At 54.4% G+C, this 20064-nt stretch overlaps 1 protein-coding gene across 4 annotated transcripts in view; it reads right to left on the bottom strand.

Annotated features, from left to right (window-relative positions):
- Positions 1 to 19179, bottom strand: part of TBC1D9B (TBC1 domain family member 9B) — a 42156-nt gene extending 22977 nt beyond the window's left edge. For 3 of the 4 annotated variants that reach the window (XM_063642417.1, XM_055284944.2, XM_055284945.2), the window contains exons 1-7: positions 18972 to 19179; positions 16025 to 16135; positions 10142 to 10260; positions 6868 to 7096; positions 5694 to 5952; positions 3873 to 4080; positions 651 to 860 (exon numbers count right to left, since the gene is read on the bottom strand). In XM_063642417.1, the coding sequence (XP_063498487.1) occupies positions 651 to 860; positions 3873 to 4080; positions 5694 to 5952; positions 6868 to 7096; positions 10142 to 10260; positions 16025 to 16135; positions 18972 to 19089 (1254 nt within the window). In that variant the 5' untranslated portion in view covers positions 19090 to 19179. The remainder of the gene's footprint in view (positions 1 to 650; positions 861 to 3872; positions 4081 to 5693; positions 5953 to 6867; positions 7097 to 10141; positions 10261 to 16024; positions 16136 to 18971) is intronic. The other variant, XM_063642418.1, reaches the window with a different exon arrangement.
- Positions 19180 to 20064: the final 885 nt, after the last annotated feature.

Below are 20064 nucleotides of genomic sequence, written 5' to 3'. Positions count from 1 at the left end.
TGAGACTCTACGGCACAAGTGACCCATTCCTTCAAATATTCCTTCAAATATTGTGGAAGAATAAACAAGAGCTAGGTGGAGCAGAAGCCCGTAGATTAAAGGGATTTAAGAGACCTATCAACCAACAGTGACATGTGTGACTTTTGTGTGCCTCAGTTCAAATAATCAAACCGTGAAAAGTACACTTGCACATGGGGAAGTGTGAATACAATGTTTGATGATATTAAGGAATTCTTGTTAAGTTTGCTGGTACAATAGTGATACTGCGGTTCTACCGTCAAGAACTTCAGCCTGAACGCCTGGCAGGGAAGGTCATGGGAACAAAGCCGAAGTGTACAGGACTCCACAGTGTGGCTCTGCTCCGAGTGCAGCAGCAATGCAGAAAGGACGGCCAGAGAAGGTTCCTCATGGGCAATGGACCCAGCAGGAGTGAGGAGTACCGGGGTGTGTGGCTGGGGGTGCAGAGAGGCTGTGATGTTGCTGGGCAGTGTGGGTCTGGGCCAGGGGTCTCTTGCCAGCTCTGACACATCTGCCCCTAGGCGGAGGCCCACAGCAGGCTCCATGGGGTCAGGCTCCAGTGCGGAGGCTGATGGATGCCCTGGCTCTTCCTGGGCCCAACTCGACCCTGCTGCTCCCAAGGGGCTTCTCACCTCTGTGCTAGGGTCCACAACACTGGCTTTCCTGCTCCCGATACTGCCTGGCTGCTTGGATGGTGTTTTCTGGAGGAAGTCAGAGATCCTCTGAACCAAGAAATCACGGTCTTTCAGGTTGGCAAACAGGAATGTCATTTTGCTTTTGGTGCTGATGGACAGGGGGCTTGGCAGCACGCTGGAGCTGTCAGCTTTTTCGACAATGGTCACCTGAGAAGGTGGAAGAACTCTTTTGGGTGTCTGCATCTCAGGCCCTGCAGCTGGGCATGCTTTGTGAATGGCAGACTGTCATGCAGCTGTCCTCTCCTGGGCACAATGCAGTGAGTGGCCCGACTGCCCTCATATTCTGACTCTGCCACCCGCTGCGCGTAACCCCGAGCAAGCTGCCTGTGCCTCTAAGGTCCCGTTTTTCCTGTCGATTGGGGGGAGCACACTGGCTGTGCAGGGTGGTTCTGAGGATGATGTAAAGTGTTCAGCCCAGCTGCTGGCCTTCACCGGCTCTCAGAAGGCTGTCCTAAAGCAGGGCAAGCAGTCCCTTGCTTGCAGGACTGTCCCCTGCACTTGTTCCCAGGGAACACTTCTTGACAGCAGGGGTCCTGGAGCTCCACTCTGAACCCCTCTGAGGTGTGGAGGGCACGGGACAGGCTTTCAGTGGGCACCTCTGCAGAGCCCAAGGCCTGGCAGGGAGACGGACGAGGGATGCACCAGCTGAGCAGTCAGCGGGGGTGAGTGCTGGGAAGAGGGAAGGCTGGGTGGTCCCAGGGGAGGTGGCCACTGAGCTGAGACCTGGTCCAGCCAGGTGAGTGCTGGGGAAGAGACGGGTGGGGGCACAGCAGTCACCCTGCGGAGGGGAGTAGGACTGCCTGAGGGAGGAAGAGAAGGCCAGAGAAGCCAGGACAGTGTGAGCTGGGCAGTGGTGGGGGTGAGTGTGTACTTTTTTTTTTTTTTTTTTTTTGAGACAGAGTCTCTCTCTGTCACCCAGGCTGGAGTGCAGTGGCGCGATCTCAGCTCACTGCAAGCTCTGCCTCCCGGGTTCACGCTATTCTCCTGCCTCAGCCTTTCCGAGTAGCTGGGATTACAGGCGCCCGCCACCAGGCCCAGCTAATTTTTTGTATTTTTAGTAGAGACAGGGTTTCACTGTGTTAGCCAGGATGGTCTCGATCTCCTGACCTCGATCTGCCTGCCTCGGCCTCCCAAAGTGCTGGGATTACAGGCGTGAGCCACCGCGCCCGGCCTGAGTGTGCACTTTTTATGTCTGTGTGTGAACATATCCATGGGGTGTGCCTGGGCGCAGGTCTGAGAGGGGGAGAGGTGCACAGAAGGCCTCACAGGTCACAGGAGGCAGGTGGGAGAAGCCTCTAGAGGACTCTAAGCAGGGTGCCAACATGCTCCCACTGACATTTCACATTTTGCTGGTTGCTGTGGGAGGATGCGTCATAAAGGGGCTAAGTGTGTTAGGCCAGGTGTGGTGGCTCAGGCCTGTAATCCCAACACTTTGGAAGGCTGAGGGAGGATCGCTTGAATCCAGAAGTTTGAGACCAGCCTGGGCAACATAACGAACCCGTCTCTGTTAAAAATTAAAAAAAACAGCTAGGTGTGGTGGCACGCATCTGTTGTCCCAGCTACTCGGGAGGTTGAGGTGGGAGAATCACTTAAGCCCGGGAGATGGAAGCTGCAGTGAGCCATGATCACACCCCTGCACTCCTGCATAGGCAAGAGCGAAACCCTGTCTCCAAAAAAAAAAAAAAAAAAAAAAAAAGCGGGGGTGGCGGTTAAGTGTGGTTAGGGAGTGGCTAAAGCAGATGATGGTGTCTTAGGTGGTGGCCGTGGAGAGGAAGGGCTGAGCTCTGCGGGGTGAGCTGGCAACACATGCTGTAGGTAGGACACAGGGAAGAGGGAGAGGTCGGAATCTAGGCTGATATGTGGCTTTTACCTGGGCAAAGGGTGGAAGAAGGGTCACTTCCCAAGGGAAGCATGGAAGGGCATGGTTGGGAGTGCAATTCAAGAGTCCACTACACCCACAGCAGAGTACGCTGCGTGCGCAGGAGCCTGCAGGCTGGAACGTGGAGGAGCAGGTGTGTTGAGGGGTCGGCGCTGGCTGGGCAGGCAGCCTCCACCCTGACCAGCTGCAGAGTTCCATCACCAGGGCACACTCATCCTCCAGCGTGGGCTCGTCGTGCCCCCCCAAGCTCTGCCAGGGCTCTCTACCACCTGAGATGTCAAGGGCCCGGCAGGAGAAATGCAAAACGGAGCCTCAGGTGTCAGGGAGACCCCTAGGCCTGGGGGACAGGTCAGTACAGTGCCCTGGACAGATCCACAGGGCCCTGGTGCTAACAGAATGTGGGGTTCGGGTCACATCTGAGCCTCTCGACCTGGAGCTTTTGGAGCTGTGGCTCTTCTGAGTTCCTTCCCTCTGACTTCCCTTGGGGAAACTGAGGCAGCAACTCTCCCACACCTATTCTCAGCTACGTCTGCAACTTGAGGGATTTGTGCAAATGGCAGGGAGGTCTTTAAGTTAAGAATCTCACTTGCTGCTTCTTATAATTAAACAGTCAGTGCCCTGCTTGGCCACAAGGAAAAGGAGGCCTTGGGACCTGTCCTGACTCAGTCTCATGCCTTCTATTTGGGCAAGGGCCCTTGTCCTTGCTGTCCACACCCCTTCAGTGCAGTGGACAGATGGCCTTGTTCCCACCAGGGTCACTGTGGGAGTCCAAGAAACCCAAGGAGGAGCAAGTGAGAGCCAGTGCAGCCCCACGGGGGGGCCGGCCTCTGACGGCCTGCTGGAGCTGAGCCACGCCAAGGTGGTGTGTCAGACAGGACTGGTGAGGTGGCCTCTGAGGGTGACATGTGGGACCGGTGCAGGAACACGGTCCTCTAAGCCCAGCCACGGAGCAGCGCTTTGCCCTGCAGGGCCTGGAAGGCAGGCCTGACGGAAACTCACGCGTGGAAGACCCTGTCTCCACTAGGCAAGTGACCCGAGAGGGCAAGCAGTGTGCCCCCACCATGTTACCTGCCTCCCCAACAGGGCAGGTGCCTGTGGAGGGGCTCACTTGTCCTACACCCTTCACCTGTCCCATCACTGAGTGACATGTGACTGCCTGGGCTAGGGCCTCCTCCCAGGTACCCCCCAGTGAGCCAGGGCAGAGCAGGACAGGCTGGTCCTGAGCCCACTGAAACCTCGGGGCTGGAAAGGCCTTGGCCTCTCAACTAGGGGATGCTGACCTCCCTCAGGGGTATGATGAGGTGGCAGGCGTCCTCCTCCTTGCTGGCAAAGCAGATGTAGTTGTTGGAGATGAACATCTGGCCGGGGATGTGCAGCTTGTTGAACGGCGTCCACAGGGTGCAGCTCGTGTGGCCGTCCAGCCGCTCATCCCTGGGCAGCCGGAACGTGGCTCGGTAGCACTCATTCTTGGCTCGGGCATCCAGGTCTCTGGGAAAACAAGGTGGGCGGACAGGAGGAAAGGGGACAAGGTCAGGACCAGCACACTCACAGGGAAGCCTTGGGGCCTCCCCAGGCCTGTTTCCACATCAGATTCAGGATCCCTGGGGTTGTCCCTCGAGCAAGTCATGCTCAGGGGCCTCAGAGTTCAATAAAAGATGCATGCTGAGTGACTAGGCAGAAGGTGAAACAGTCACATAACCAGCGGAGAAGTGGCCAGCAAGCAATGTGTCCTGAGACTGCTCTGAAAAGGACACCTAGATGCTGGCCTGGGCAATGTGCAACCCATCCCTCGGTACTGACGGGCAAGCAGAGCCCAGAGCGCCTGCACTGGGTCCCACTCAGATGGAGGGTCCTGGGCAACTCATCCACCCTGGGCAGGCCTAACCCCAGGTTTCACCTTGAAACCCAGGTGAGAAGCTCCCCACAGGGAGGTGTGGAGCTTAAACTAAAGCATGCGGCTGCTAACACAAATGCACACCTGTGTATCTGATGGCTGTGACAGTGGCCTGGCCCAGGCCCTCACCCCTTCGGTGGCTCTGTCCACATAAACTCTCCCAGCCCCAAAGGAAGCCTCCTGCCTGCCCTGGGCTGCAGTAACCCGACCAGGGCCTGACTGCATTCTCACCAGCAGTGCCAGGGGTAGTCGCATTCCATCTCTGCTCGTGTTCTTTCCAAAAGGTCCCACAAGCCAACCTGTCACTCGCATCCCAAGGACAACATGCTTGCACAATTTTCTGGCCCTGGAGGTGGACCCCAGAGTTTGGGCCTAGACCATAGTCTGTGGGTGCAACGCAGGAAATGGCCCGGTTGGAATGAGGTCACCGAACACAGGGGTGTGAATCTGGCTGTGCTCAGGCTGGCTGTGGGACCCAGGGAACCTCAGAGATCTTGGCTAGCCTCTGGAGTTTCCTATAAGCTACAACCTAGGAACCCAAACATAAGTAGCCCGGGAGGGCCGGCTGCTATGATGCATTCCTGCCTATCAGTCCCCTGGACAGGGCAGCAGGGACCTCAGAGCCACACATGGCCCATCTCCTTGGCTGGCTTCAGACCCAGAGGTCTGCTTCCACATCAAACTCAGGACCCCTGGGGGTCCCATGGCTGTGAGGGGCCTCTGGCCAAGGAGTCTTGGGGTATACAGGAGAGCTGTCAATCATGGTGGGATGGAGGCCGTGCACTTGAACCCAGATTCAGCAGAGCCTTTCTGGGGGCGTCAGCGCACCCTGGCTGAGGTGGCTACATCCTGGCTCCACTGCTCACTCACCGAGGGACTTCAGGCAAGTTACTTAACCTCTCTGTGCCTCAGCTTCCTTGTCTGATACCTAGGGATGGTAAGAGCCCCTTCTCATCGTAGGGCCAAGAGGAATAAAGTGTGAAGAGCTTCCTCCCCATTAGTGGTATCCTCAGGACATCGCTGCTATCTCCTGCTGCCTCTCCACACGGGACTGCAATGGTCTGTTTACCTGGCTTCCCTCCCGAGTGGGGAGCCCATGAGGGGTGAATGTGGACACCTTCTCCAGGTCTACACATTTGGACCAGGCAGGTCCCAGCCAAGGGACCTGGCTCACATGAGCCCACCCCAGCCCTGGAGGGCAACGCACCGCTTCAGGGCTGAGATGTTCCTGTGTGGCCGGATGGGCCTGGGCAGGGCCTTGTCCTCCAGGAAGCCCTCGCTGTCCAGCAGCTGCCGCATGGCCAGGTTGGCCAACTGCTCCATGAGCTTGAAGGTCTCGCCGATGTTGAGGAACATGGAGAAGAAGAGCTCCTGGTCACGGGTGTCCACACGGATGCTCTCCGGGAAGAGCAGGGTGGCGTTCTTCTCCAGACGCGTTATGTCCACCCACTGCACCACGAGGCTCACTGTGCCCGCAGGGACAGACACACCGCGGGGTAGGGCCTGGCAGGGTGAGGCTCCTGATGCCCATCCGTACCCCAGGCCCACCCCAGGGAACCGCTCTGGGGGCAGCACTTCCTGCAGGCCCAGGCCTGGCTGGGGTAGGTCACGCCCTCCATGTGGAGGGACCAGGCCACTGAGGTGTCCACTGCCTTCCAGACCAACCACACACGGTGGTGTCTGCCCCACCAGTGGCTGAACGGGAAAGGAACAAATGTGCAGAGGTGAATCACTGAGACCCACCCAGCAGCTCCCCCAGGTGGGAACGCATGGAGGTGTGAACAGTCACAGCACAGTGCGGCCAACACACAGCAGGACACAGCCCCTACTGATGGGAGGTGACTGGCCACTTGGTCGTGACAGATAAGCGGCAAGGGCCGGAGGGGCACAGGGAGGCTGTGGGCCGAGGGAGGCGAGGAGGGAGGAGGGCTTGGTGTGCTTGGGGATGGCTAAGACCCTGGGGGCTCTTTCTGGAGCTGCTGGGAAACCAGGCTCGCATCCTGTGGCCGGGATGTCTGCAGGGAGGAACCTGCAGCAGATGAGGGCTGTGGCACGCACCCAAGGCATTGCATGACATGGAATCACCAGGAATTCGGGGCAGACGTGTGCCCGAATACGCCAGCTCGGCAGAAGAGGGCAGGGCAGGCGTGTGGAGTCACCATGCAGAGAACCCTACTGGCGAGTGGTGGGCATGGTAAAAGTTGGCTGGGAGCAGGTGGACGCCTGGCCAAGGCCGGACAGTCCCACCCTGGGCTGCCAAGGTGACATTTGGGTTTCAGGGAGGTCCCTCTGGTGGCCATGTGGGGACGGAGTATCTAGGGGCTGAGGGCAGGGAGGGGCTGAGGGTGTGGGGGCTGGGGCACACTGAGGGGCGGGCTCACCTTCCTTCCCCAGCAGGAAGGAGTAGAAGCACAGGTGGTTGACCGTCAGGTACAGCCAGCCCTGCCGGGGCACGCGGCCCTTCCAGTAGCTGCAGGAGTAGTAATTCACCAGCTTCTCGCCCTCAGGCATCCCAAACTGCTTCCGCATCTTCAGCTCAGCCTCCTTGAACTTCCCGGGGTCCTCGTCTCCCTGGGGCTGCAGGTTCTTGTTCTCTTCTGCGATGATCCCCTGGAGGAAGGCAAAGGACAAGGGCTTGCCCTGCACAGTCCTGGACAGGTCAAAGGGTGGAGCAGAGAGGCCCAGGGAACCCAGGACTCATGGACCTTGGTCTAAGGGCTACAGGCACAGGTGGGAACAGTCGGTGGCTCTTGCTGGCTTGCAGTCAAGGCACACGGATGAGAGACGCTGCCTGTGTGACTATGGACAAAGTTCCTGCAACTCCCTGAACTACTGTCATCACCAGTTGTGAGCAGAGACTTTTTAAAAAAATTAAGACAGGGTCTCACTCTGTCACCCAAGCTGCAATGCAGTGGCTCAACCATGGCCCACTGCAGCCTCAACTCAACAGCTGAAGCCATCCTCCTGCCTCAGCCTCCCGAGTAGCTGGGACTATAGGTGTACTCCACCACACCTGGCTAATTTTGTACTTTTTGTAGAAATGGGGTTTTGCCGTGTTGCCCAAGCTGGTCTCAAACTCCTGGGCTCAAGTGGTCCGCCCGCCTCAGCCTCCCAAAGTGCTGGGATTACAAGCGTGAGCCACTGTGTCTGGCCGGACACTTTTAAAATGAATATTTCAGTTATTTTCATGTAAAATTGTTGAAACGTATTATCCATAAACATGGTAAAAAATGCATACGGTAGAAATGTGTATTCAGTGAAAAGGGAATCTTTTCTCGCTCTCTGTAGTGACTTTCCTGGTTCCATCCAGACATGCAAACACCGACGGATTCATAAGCAAATGTATGTTTTCCTCTTTCCTTTATCTGCCCAAATGGGATCACCCTGTAGCTCTGTTCTGTAAAGTGCTTCTCTTATCACATCCTGGAGGACGTTCTGCACTTGGCCCCCTGTATGCCAGGGGCCTCCTGCCTCTTGGCCCTGCACACAAACCAGCGGCAGGACCCACAGGTTCTGGGCCCGTTCATACTCCCTCATGCTGCTGGCATTGTTGCAGGGCTCAGGGTGCCCAGAGACATCCCCCTGGGCCACAGAGCCAGCCCCAAGCCTCCTGGGGTAAAACAGGTCCTCAGCAGTGCCCTCAGCTCAACATGTACACGTTGATTTTCTAGAAAGACAATTACAAGATAAACTAAAGTCAGTCAAGGTCAGTGCTGGTGGCTGGGCCACCTCCCATCCCTCTGTCCATGGGCAGCGAGGACAGCCATGAGCCTAGGTGAGGACTGAAAGGGGGGATCTGTTCTGATTTCTTCTATTTCTCAGAGTAGCCAGGGAAGGAAACTAGAATATGCCATCCCAAAATATGCCTTTTTGACATAAGAAGTATTTTGAGCTGAAGGCAATTAAGCAGCAGCAAACACAGGAAAAGCTCTTTCTGCCCTCCCTCCCCCTTTCTGCCTAAAAGCTGGATATACGTTCTCCTTTATTGGAGACAATTCTAGATTCCTATCAGCCCAGAGATGACACTGCACACATCTGCAAACAAACCTTACTCCATTAGTTTCATCCCATGTATTATCTTCTCACAGTTTCCTGCCCTTGGAAGCCTAAGCTGTTTTTGTCTGTCCTGTTATGGTTCTTTAAGTGGACTGTTCCTGCGTTAAGAGGCTGTGAAAACCCAATTCTAACTAAACTTTTGAGTCACCTATCCAGGTTTCTCCCATGAATATATAAGATATACACATTAGTAAACTTCTGTTTTTCTCTTGTTAATCTGCCTTTTGTAACAGAGCCCCAGCCAAGAACCTAAATGGGGCGAAGGAAAGGAAAAGGGTTTTTCTTCTCTTCCACCAGTGCTACCGCAGCTGCGATCTAAACATCTCTCTCCAAAGTGCTGGGATTACGGGTGTGAGCCACCGCGCCTAGCCAAATTTGTGTTCTTTTAAGCCACTAAGTTTATGGTAATTTGTTGCAGAAGCAACTGGAAATTAATAAATGTTATTCTAATAAAGTGCCCATTTTGTCTAAATTCTTTTTTTTTTTTTTATACAGGGTCTCACTCTGTTGCCCAGGCTGGAATGCAGTGGCGCAATCTTGGCTCACTGCAACCTCTGCCTCCCAGGTTCAAGCAATTCTTGTGCCTCAGCCTCCCAAATAGGTGGGATTACAGGGGCACAACACTATGCCCAGCTAATTTTTTATATTTTTAGTAGAGACAAGGTTTTGCCATGTTGGCCAGGCTGGTCTTAAACTCCTGGCCTCAAATGATCCACCTGCCTTAGCCTCCCAAAGTGCTAGGATTACAGGTGTGAGACACCACGCCCAGCCCCATTTTGTCTAAATTCTTAAAGGTACTGGTTTAAGGCTGTTTTGTTATCCTCTCTCTTTGGAGTTTTGCTTTTTTACAGATGCTCCTCACGGCGTATTTTGAGATGGAGTCTCGCTCTGTCGCCCAGGCTGGAGTGCAGTGGCATGATCTCGGCTCACTGCAACCTCCGCCTCTGGGGTTCATGCCATTCTCCTGCCTCAGCCTCCCAAGTAGCTGGGACTATAGGCCCCCGCCACCACGCCTGGCTAATTTTTCTGTATTTTTAGTAGAGACAGGGTTTCACTGTGTTAGCCAGGATGGTCTCAATCTCCTAACCTAGTCTCATGATCTGCCTGCCTTGGCCTCCCAAAGTGCTGGGATTACAGATGTGGGCCACCACACCTGGCCCTTTAAACTGTATATTCTACATATATGAATACACTGTAGGGTAAAATCCAAGGAATGGAATTTTTGGGTAAAGGGCATGTGTCTTTTAAAATAACGTTAGTTTTATAATAAAAAATAACTCAAAATATCCTATTGTTTCCAGCATCTCTTCTGGCAAACAGAATTATCTATCTGCATATACCTTCTAAGGCACTTGGGTAGGAATGGAAGCCCCGCACTAGGCTTCAGCAGCCTCCAGTGCCCAGCCAGGGTAAGAAGAGGCTTTCCTGGGTCACGAGTTCCTCTGCCCCTTTCAACTCCAAGAGAAGGAGCGCTGACACTTCAGTCTCCACCTTTGTAAAATGGGGACGCACCCTACATCGTGAAGATTAAATAGGATAACACACAAGAACACTGCTGGCAGGGAAGGGTGAGAACAGGGAGTGGCGAGTAAACCTTACGTGTATCTTGCCCTTGACGAAGGTGGTGATATCTTCCTCACTGTCGAAGATGGACAGTGTCTGCAGCAAGTTATTTTCCAGCCATTCCCAGTGTTTTGTGATCTCTCTGCGGGAAGAACCTAGAAGAGGTTTGGTGAAGTAAAAGAAAAATCACAAATTCACCAGGCCTTAAACGCAAATTCAAAGAAGCGAGATGAAAGTAGGTGACCTAATTTGCTAAATCTAAGTGACCAGAATCTTCAAGCTGCTTTTCCCTCTTAAGCTGATGAATATGTGCATAACAAAAGTAATAAATGGTCCTGGTAAAAAAAAAATTAAACGTCCAGGCTGAATCACAGTCGTGTGGGAGAGAATGTTTCCACCTGTCCCTGAAGCCAACAAGGAGAGTCACTACGTCTCCAACGTGTCCTAGAAATAGTCTATGCACCTGCAAGCTTGCTAACTTATGCTTTTCCTCAAGTTGAAAGAACTTAATGTGGCTTTTGCTATGTATGTGATTAATCAAACACAGTCATACTTTGTATAAATGAATCCAGCTCTTTCCTGAGAATCTAGGTATCCACAGATAAGCAGCCGGAGCTTCCTACAAGACTCCAGGCCCTGCAGCCATAAAAAATGATGAGTTCATGTCCTTTGTAGGGACGTGGATGAAACTGGAAAACATCATTCTCAGTAAACTACCGCAAGGACAAAAAACCAAACACCGCATGTTCTCACTCATAGGTGGGAATTGAACAATGAGAACTCATGGACATAGGAAGGGGAACATCACACTCCGGGGACTGTTGGGCGGGGCGGAGGGACAGCATTAGGAGATACACCTAATGCTAAATGACGAGTTAATGGGTGCAGCAAACCAACATGGCACATGGATACATATGTAACAAACCTGCACATTGTGCACATGTACCCTAAAACCTAAAGTATAAAAAAAAAAAAAAGACTCCAGGCCCCTGGCCAGCTAGGCTCCTGCTGGGCAGGTGAGTAGCTACTGTCCCTCTCTTCAGTTTCTCCTGGCCACCTTCTTACCTAGTGTCTGCTCCACCTAGGAGGGAGGGGGTCCCTGTCCTCCATAGGCCCAATGGAAATAAAAAAAAATGTAGAGAAAATCTGGGCGCCGTGGCTCATGCCTGTAATCCCAGCACTTTGGGAGGCTGAGGCAGGAAGGTCGTTTGAGCCCAGGAGTTCGAGACCAGCCTGGGCAGCATGGCGAAACCAAAAATACAAAAAATTAGCTGGGTGTGGTGGCATGCACCTGTGGTCCCAGCTACTCAGGATGCTGAGGTGGGAGGATTGCTTGAGGCTGGGAGGTGCAGGCTGCAGTGCAGCCTGAGTGACAAAGTGAGACCTCGTCTCAAAAAAACAAAACAACACACAAAACAAAAACGTAGAGAAGGCAGCACGATGCCACTTTCAAAGGCTGGAAGAATTGTTTGCTCCCATTAAGGAATCGGGGAAGAAGCCCCAGGGGGAAGAGCAAAGGGATGAGGGGAGATCTCTGCCTGGCCTGGCTCCCCCTACCCCCAGCACCTGTTTCTGGGGTTTTGCCTGTGCTGAACGAACACAAGGATGAGGAGCGAATGACATCCTGAATCGTTCTCAGCTGTCGGGGGGTGGGAGAGGAGGCCCACCCACCAGGCATGAAGACAGCCTCAGCCAAGACAGGGCGGATTCTCGTTATTCAGGTGGTCAGATTCTGTAAGGTGGCCGTGAACGCTGAGTTAGCGAATCCTGAACCAGTAACCCGGGGGGACACAGGGTTAGGTTCCTCGAGCCTCTAATCACACCTTTGTCGACTGACCGATACATAACTGTTTTACATGTGTTTGTTTAAAGATGCCTTATTTAATACGTATCCCTGATCGATCGGCATTGAGCTCACGGCCAGCAGCACTATCACTCACGCCTGAACGAAGCTGCTCTCATGCACGGATCTCCTTCACAAGGCACAACCCAGCCTTCTTGCTCTTAGGAACAAGAGCGCTTCGGCGCCATGCTCGAGAGTCCAGAGTATGTGTGAACCAGACGGCTCTGCTGGCGTGCCTGCCCCTGGCCACCTTCCTTCCCTCCCTGAGCAGGCTCTTCTGCCAGCTGGAGACAGCTCTGACCCTCCCTCCAGGCCAGGCTGGGCCTGTCACCTGCTCCAGCCCGTGGCACCCGCTCATGGCTGTGTCACAGCCCGGCTGTTCTGCTTGGGACTGATTTGTTTGCTTTGTCAAATCTCCTCAAGCAGACCCTGACCTAAGAAGCGAGGCCACAGGACAGATCCTCCCGATTGGCCTGGGGGAGGACGCCCACGGGAAAACGATTCCACCCAGAATCACACAGCTTGCAGTGAGTCACAAAAGGCCCCCAGAATTACTCCTGGAAGCCCCTTAAGTCATCCATAATTTACTTTAAACTTTTTTTTTTTCATTTTTCTTTGCATTTCTATTATAGCCTCCTTTCCCTGATGCACAGAGGCCAAGGCCTAGTTGGTAGGTAGAGATTTCTTTTTCGGTGTCTTTGCCAGGAACCCACAGTTGAATTTGGAAGCCAAATTTACATGTGGTACAGCTCTACTGTATTATTTTCTTTTATACATACATTCCTAGAAAACAAACAGAAGAAATCTCCTCGCTGCCTGTGTGGATGTGTCAGCACTTTAATTAAAAATATTTATAGGCTGGGCACAGTGGCTCAGTCCTATAATCCCAGCAGTCTGGGAGGCTGAGGCAGGGGGATTGCTTGAGCCCAGGAGTTTGAGATCAGCCTGGGAAACATGGCTGTCTCTACAAAAAATAGAAAAAATGAGGCATGGTTGCGTGGGCCTGCAGTTCCAGCTAATCAGGAGGCTGAGGTGGGAGGATCACTTTAGCCAGAGAGCTGCAGTGAGCTGTGATTGCACCATGGCACTCCAGCCTGGGCAACAGAAAGAGAATGCCTCAAAAAAAAAAAAAAAAACCACTTTTTTTTTTTTTTTTTTTTTTTACATATGTGCATTAAAAAATATTAGTTAAAAGTAACTCAATCTTCATTTTACACTAAGAAACTATTCCATCTCTATGCTAGGTGCTAGGAATAAAAATAACATAATAGCTAATTAGAGTATTAAATGCTATTTCTGTTTCCAGAGTTTTCCATGGATTATCTTATTTCATTCTCAGAACACAGTGGAGACAGGTACCATTATTTTCATTTTACCAGATGAAGCTGAGGCACAGAGAGGTGAAATAAGTTACCCAAGGTCATACAGCTGGGAAGTGATCAAACCAGAATCCTAACCCTGGGTGCCTGGCTGCAGTGCCTGCCCTCACCCTCGGGAGCTCCCGGCCTCATGGGCTTCAACGTAAAAGCATGCGCAGACATGTCATGTCCAGAGGAGTAAGCAGGAAGGATGGGTCTGTGGAGTCTGGGCAGTTCTCAGCGGAGCGGGAGGGAAGGTTAGCTGGCATGGTGGACACTAGGCACAGCAGCCAGGAGGGGTGTGGCTCCTCCAGGCCCTGCAGCTGTGTGGTCCGGCTGAAGGCCAGGCTGTGAGCTGGGGAGAGAAGGCCAGAAATGGAGGCAGGCAGACCCCCAGGTGTCCTCAAATACCAGGCTAGAGGGTCAGGACTCACTAAGCAGGTGCTGGCAGGGCCAAGTCTGGTCTTGGTGAGCTGCTTCTGGGGCCTAGCCTGGCTGGCAGGAAAGCGAGGCACAGCCAGGGCCAGTACAGGGCTTTGGGCCTGGCAGGAGGGGAGAGGTCAAGTGTGTGGCATGGGGCTATGTACACGGGCTCCGCCGTGTGGCTGTGGCTGGGTCCCTCCCAGCACCAGGCCTGCTGTGACTGAAGGGATTCCCACTCTGCCCCTCACACTTTTCTCTCCCCAGGGAGGGGCAGCTCTTGCTGCCAGAGATAGAAATCTCAAGGGCGCATGTTAAAGCAGCTCCCCTCCTCATCAGCACACACCAACCTCCTGGCCCACTCAGAAATGGTCCCCTCCCCACAGGAAGTCCGTCCTCTGGCAAACTCTTGCTGCGCCCAGGGCCCACTCAGGCTCTGAAGCCAGAGATCTGGGGTCTAACTGGGCTTCCCTGCTTGGCCTTGGACAAACTCCCCTTCCTGACTCTTACTGAGGTATTCAGTCCTGCAAGGGAGAAGGGCACTGCTGGTCAGGATGCCCGTGCAGAATGCCCACCCGGGAGTGGGGCTGTTCCTGGGGTGCCGCCTGCCCTGTGCTTTTACTTCCTTGACCCTTCCCCTCCTGAAGCTGGGGTCCAGCCATGAGGTTGACAAACTTTTGAGTCTCATCATCTTCTCCCAGGCCTTCGAGGGAAAGCACTGCCCTGGGGAACAAGGGCGCTATGGCTTCTGCTTCCGAGAGGCACCGAGAGGGTCTGAACTGCAGCTGTGTGACTATGAGCAGGTTACTCAACCCTCTGGGCCAGAGTTTCTTCACCTTCAACATAGAGAAGACCGAAGTACTTATGCCTTCTGGAGGTACCGGGTGGTTCAGGCAAGTGCCTGGCACACAGGAAGCGCTGTCTGAGTGTCAGCTAGGACTGTCATCTTCTCAGAGCAAACTCAACCCAGCAGGTGCCCGCTGAAAGGGGACTTCCCTCCGCACTCTTGGAAGGGTGAGTGCGCTTCCACCTAGGAGGCCAACTACAGCGGATTCTCGTTATTCAGGTGGTCAGATGCTGTAAGGTGGCCGCGAACACTGTCAGCGAATCCTGAACTACTACTCCGGGGGAACACAGGGTTAGGTTCCTCGAGCCTCTAATCACACTTTTGTCAACTGACCGATACATAACTGTTTTACATGTGTTTGTTTAAAGATGCCTTATTTAATACGTATCCCTGATCGACTGGCACTGATCTCATGGCCAGCAGCACTATCACTCACGCCTGAATGAAGCTGCTCTCATGCACGGATCTCCTTCACAAGGCACAACCCAGCCTTCTTGCTCTTAGGAACAAGAGCGCTTCGGTGCTATGCTTGGGAGCCATTTTAAACAGCCAAGTCATCAGCAACGAGCACAAACGTGGGAAAAACAAGGCACTGCAGAGACTGTGAACAGGACACACAAGTGCAGTATGAGAGCTGAATCACGAAGGCAGAGCGTCGTCCTGTTCTGCCTCAGCTGGGGACATGGGCATCAGGCGACTCAAATTCTTCACTGCTTTGAACGTGCATGTGTCCATGAATGACTCCAAATGACCACAAAATCGCTGGAAGTACTGATTTGGGGATTGCAAATACATTTTATTGAGAGGCCAATTTGCAAACATGGAATCTTTGAATGAGGCTGGCTGTGTCTACCTTGAGAAAAGGTGGCATGAGAATGTGGACACTGGCTAGCCCCACACCTGCGTCCCTAGAGGTACATGGGGCTCCATGAGGCTGTCCTCTCCTGCCCTGTCCCCATGACCAGCGGAGCTGCCTTTTTTTTTTTTTTTTGGAGACAGAGTCTCGCTCTGTCGCCCAGGTTGGAGTGCAGTGGCACGATCTCGGCTCACTGCAACCTCCGCCTCCCAGGTTCACGCCATTCTCCTGCCTCAGCCTCCCGAGTAGCTGGGCCTATAGGCCTCCACCACCACGCCCAGCTAATATTTTGTATTTTTTAGTAGAGATGTGGTTTCACTGTGTTAGCCAGGATGGTCTCGATCTCCTGACCTCGTGATCCGCCCGCCTCGGCCTCCCAAAGTGCTGGGATTACAGGCTTGAGCCCCCGCGCCCGGCAGTGGAGCTGCCTTTCTAAGATGGAAGCGAAGGCTCCTCCACTTCCCTCTTGCAGCCTTGGGCTGTGCTGTCAGCAGGGAACACCGCCCAGGCATGTGGGCTACATACCCCTTCCTCTCGGCAACGGCCCTTCCAGGGCAGGCCCTGCCCAACATCCCTCACCACTCAGGGCACCTACCACACGCCACTGTCCAGTAGACCTGGGAGTCCTGGGTCTGGTGCAGGATGCGGTAGGGGGCCACGCGGGCACTGGAGTCCAGCACCACGTCCAGGGTGCCCACGAGAAGACCTAGGAACAGGGCAGAGAGACATGGAGGGTGAGGGGAGGGCCGGACTGAGGCCCCTGAAGGCTGAGTCTGGCCGGAGGCAGACAGGATGGTGACGCTACCCAAAGGGTCCAGCCAAACGAGGGAAACGTCCGGAATGACCCCTGCAGTCAAAGGCCTTCAGCCAGTGTCTGATCCCGATCAAAAACATCCCCTTCTACTTCTTCCTGGAAGCATCTGCTTCTTCTCCTGGCTCAGAAACACTTGCAGGCAGAGGCAGATGCAAGTTTCGTGGGGCCAGAGCTTAAACAATTCTGGGAAGCCCTCTTTAGGTATACAAAACTAGACTACAAGACAAGTATTGCTTTAGACTGAGAAAGTGCGGAGCTACACATTAAAGCTAAAAAAGAACAATATCACAAATGTCACAAAATCCAGAAAACCAACACAATGCTTTCTTAACTGCCAGACGCATCTCCTGAAGTGCGTCTTCCTGACAGTTTCGGTCATGTGTTCATCGCTTCACACACACACACAGGACAATGATTCTGCAACATTATTTTCCATATCAAGAACAGGAAGATAACGTCTTCCCTTTGCCATGACTGATTTTTATTACCGACAGTTTAAGGAAGTTTCTTTTAGCCTCAAAAACCATAACTGAAGATGTCAAGATTTTTAGAATTGTCAAATTTGGGAAAATAGAAAGTTTTTCATTTCTGAACTGAAACATTTTAGGGCATTTCAAGTTTTTCTTCTCATCACATATACCCATTTGATAGATGACACACATTAACCAGTTTGTGGCAACGCTATCTTTGTTTTTATTTTTTAGGTAATGCTATCTTTGTCAGTGTCACTATTTTCTGACAAATCAGCAGGAAATATATAGCTTTTATCATTGTTTGATTCACTAATTATCAAGCAATCTAAACACCTGTTTATTGTTTTTACTTGAAATTTTTTCTTCCTTTTAATGAAGTGCTGCTTTTGACATGATCTGAAAATATTTTGTTACCATTTTTCCTGTTGATGTCAGAACAATTTTTATTGCTATTATTCAACTTTAACACTTTTGTTTCATAGTCCATTAATATTTTTTTGAGATAGTCTCGCTCTGTCGCACAAGCTGGAGTGCAATGGCGCCATCTCGGCTCACTGCAACCTCGACCTCCTGGGTTCAAGCGATTCTCGTGCCTCAGCCTCCCGAGTAGCTGGGATTACAGGCGCGTGCCACCATGCCCAGCTAAATTTTGTATTTTTAGTAGAGAAGGGTTTTTGCCATGTTGGCCAAGCTAGCTATTCAGATTCTTTAATGAAAAGTCTAGGTTGGCATGTTTTTAATAGATGGCTTGAATAAAACCACATCCCTGTCTGCTCCTCTTCAGGGAGGACAGTACTCAGGAGGCCACGATGCCCATGATGGCACAAGGAAGGCCCTGTCAGAGGGCACAGCAGGACACACCAAACCTAGCAGTGCGGAGAGGGTTCAAAGAAGGATTCCCTTGGGGGGACCCTGGGAGCTCGGTCCCAGGGGACACGGAGAGTGAGGTGGAAAGGAGAAGAGCCCGCAGGAAGGAGGTGTACAGAGGTCGGGCTGCACCTGCACCCGCCCGTTCAATGAGATGACCCACACAAGCCTGCCGAGCGCAGCACAAGTGTTCCAAATATGACACCCTGGCGCGCTGGCGGAAGAAAAGGTGCCGGTCCCTCGCTTTCTTCATCGGGCTTGCAGTAGCTTCGAGGTTGGCCACAGGGGCTGCCGACTAACTCCCACTGAACAGCTGGATCTAGGAGGCAGGTCCAGCACAGGAGCCCGAGATCCTTGAAGCCCACTGGGAGGGAGCCCGAAGCTGAAGGGAACACTCAGTGTTCCTGCGAACAGAACAGTCTCTTCCACATGAAGAAACGCGACCCAGGAGAAGCCTCCGTCCGCAACTGGCTATTAGCTGCTAACACTGAAAATCAGGATGATTCACAGAAAATGCTCTTGATAAACTGGACGACCTGGCAACAATGGGACCGCATTCCTGGAGGGCAACAATCGGTGTCCCGAAGAGCACAGGCACTGAGCCTGAGCCAGCCGGGCTTCTGCAGGGCTGCGCGCAGGCCCTGGAGCACGAGGGGCCCTGGACACCACCTGCGGAGGGAGTGGCCTCTGGGCCTCCCCTGGATCCCACAGGCTGCACGACTCCAAGGGTGCCTGTCCAGCCTCATCCTGTGTGATGGTGGCACCCGGGTCCACAAAGGGCCACCTTGCAGGAACACCCTGTGCTGCTACCCACAGCCTTGGGTCGGCAGCTCTGAGAGCAGCCAGGAGCAGGAGAGGTGGGGGAGGAGAGGCTGGGGGAACGGGGGTGCGGCCAGCTCCAGGGACCTCTGATCTTGCTAAAAGGGCGATACTTTGGTGAGATGGGCATGAAGAAGGGGCAAAAGAAAACGTGCGCTGGCGTCACTTGGCCCCTTAGAGGCGCCTGGGGAAACTGAGGTGGAGAATGAGGACAGGGCGGTCTCGCTAACTTTCGGCGGTGAAATCCCGGGAAGCCGCACGGCCCCCGGGGCTCGCGGGCGCCGAATCCGGGCAGAAGCCGCCGCAGGTGTCCACTCGGCCGCCCCACGCCGACCTGAGGAGAGCCCGCCGAGGGCGCATTCGCCCCCCGCCAGCCCCTCGCCTCCCCGCCCCGGGCCCTCCGCGCCCGGCTCCCGGGTCCTGGCCTCGCGCCCCCGCCCCGCCGCGCGCTGGCGTGTGTGTCCGCTGCGACGCGCCGAGGCCGGGCCGGAACCGGACCCGCCCGCCGCCAGCCCCGCCGCCAGCACAGCCGCGGCGCCCACAGGCCCGGCCGCCCGCGCGCCTCTCACCCGTAAGGCCGCCGCCCTTGCCGTGGCCCCGGCGTCGCTGCAGCACGAAGAAGGGGTTGGCCCGCTCCGTCACCCACAGCGCATTGGCCACCAGCACCTCCTCCGGGCTCAGCCACATCGCGGTGCCGCTCGCACCGGGCCGAGGCCCGCGAGGCGGAAGCGCCCGCCGCCGTCGGCGTCCGGGAGCGGAGCGTGCGGAGCGGGCCGGGGCGGGGCCGGGCGGGCGGCGCCCCCTGGCGGGCGTGTGGCGCTCACGCACGCGGCCCGAGGCCCGCGCCGCCCCCTCAGCCCCGGCCTCGGGCGCGCGCCAGCCTGGCCTCCTGGAGCGGTCCAGCCCGCGGCCTCCGGCCTGGGCCCAGAACGGAACGGCCCAGTTCGCAGACAGGGGAGCCGCTATGCAGAGCAGGGCTTCTGGCGTTTTGAAAGCTGTGCAGTGTGAGAGAAAGATGTAAAGAAGCAGTTTGGCTGCTTTTGGCTGGTTGTGCGTGCAACCCGGGGCGTGTTAGCACTGCAAAGGGCGCCTGAAAAGGGTTTGCAGTTCCTCCTAATTCTCAGCTTTCTTTCTTTTTCTTTTTTTTTTTGGACATTGTCTTGCTGTGTCGCCCAGGCTGGAGTGCAGTGGCTCAATCTCAGCTCACTGCAACCTCTGCCGCCCGGGTTCAAGTGATTCTCCTGCCTCAGCCTCTTTAGCTGGGATTACAGGCGCCCGCCAACACGCCCGGCTAATTTTTTGTATTTTTAGTAGAGACGGGGTTTCATCATGTTGGCCAGGCTGGTCTCGAACTCGTGACCTCGGGTGATCCGCCCACATTGGCCTCCCAAGTCCTGGGATTACAGGCATGAACCATCACGCCCGGCCAGTTGTCAGAATTCTGACACTGGGGCCGGAGACTAGAACAATCTTCTAGCGCAGGGCAGGTGCCAGGAGGCCTTGGAAATCAGTGCTGCCCCTCCCCTGACAGACGGGTCACAGAGGCTGGCCGGCCCTGGGGATGAGTTCTGGACTGGCCCTGGGTCCAGTGGCCGCTTCTGCGCAAGGGTGAGGCTGGCTGCACGCGAATGCGGGTCCCTGGTCTCCCAGTGTTGGCCTGCA

This window comes from Symphalangus syndactylus, chromosome 7 (assembly GCF_028878055.3).
Source record: "Symphalangus syndactylus isolate Jambi chromosome 7, NHGRI_mSymSyn1-v2.1_pri, whole genome shotgun sequence".
NCBI classification, from domain to species: Eukaryota; Metazoa; Chordata; class Mammalia; order Primates; family Hylobatidae; genus Symphalangus; species Symphalangus syndactylus.
This window is presented reverse-complemented; position numbering and strand designations above follow the sequence as displayed.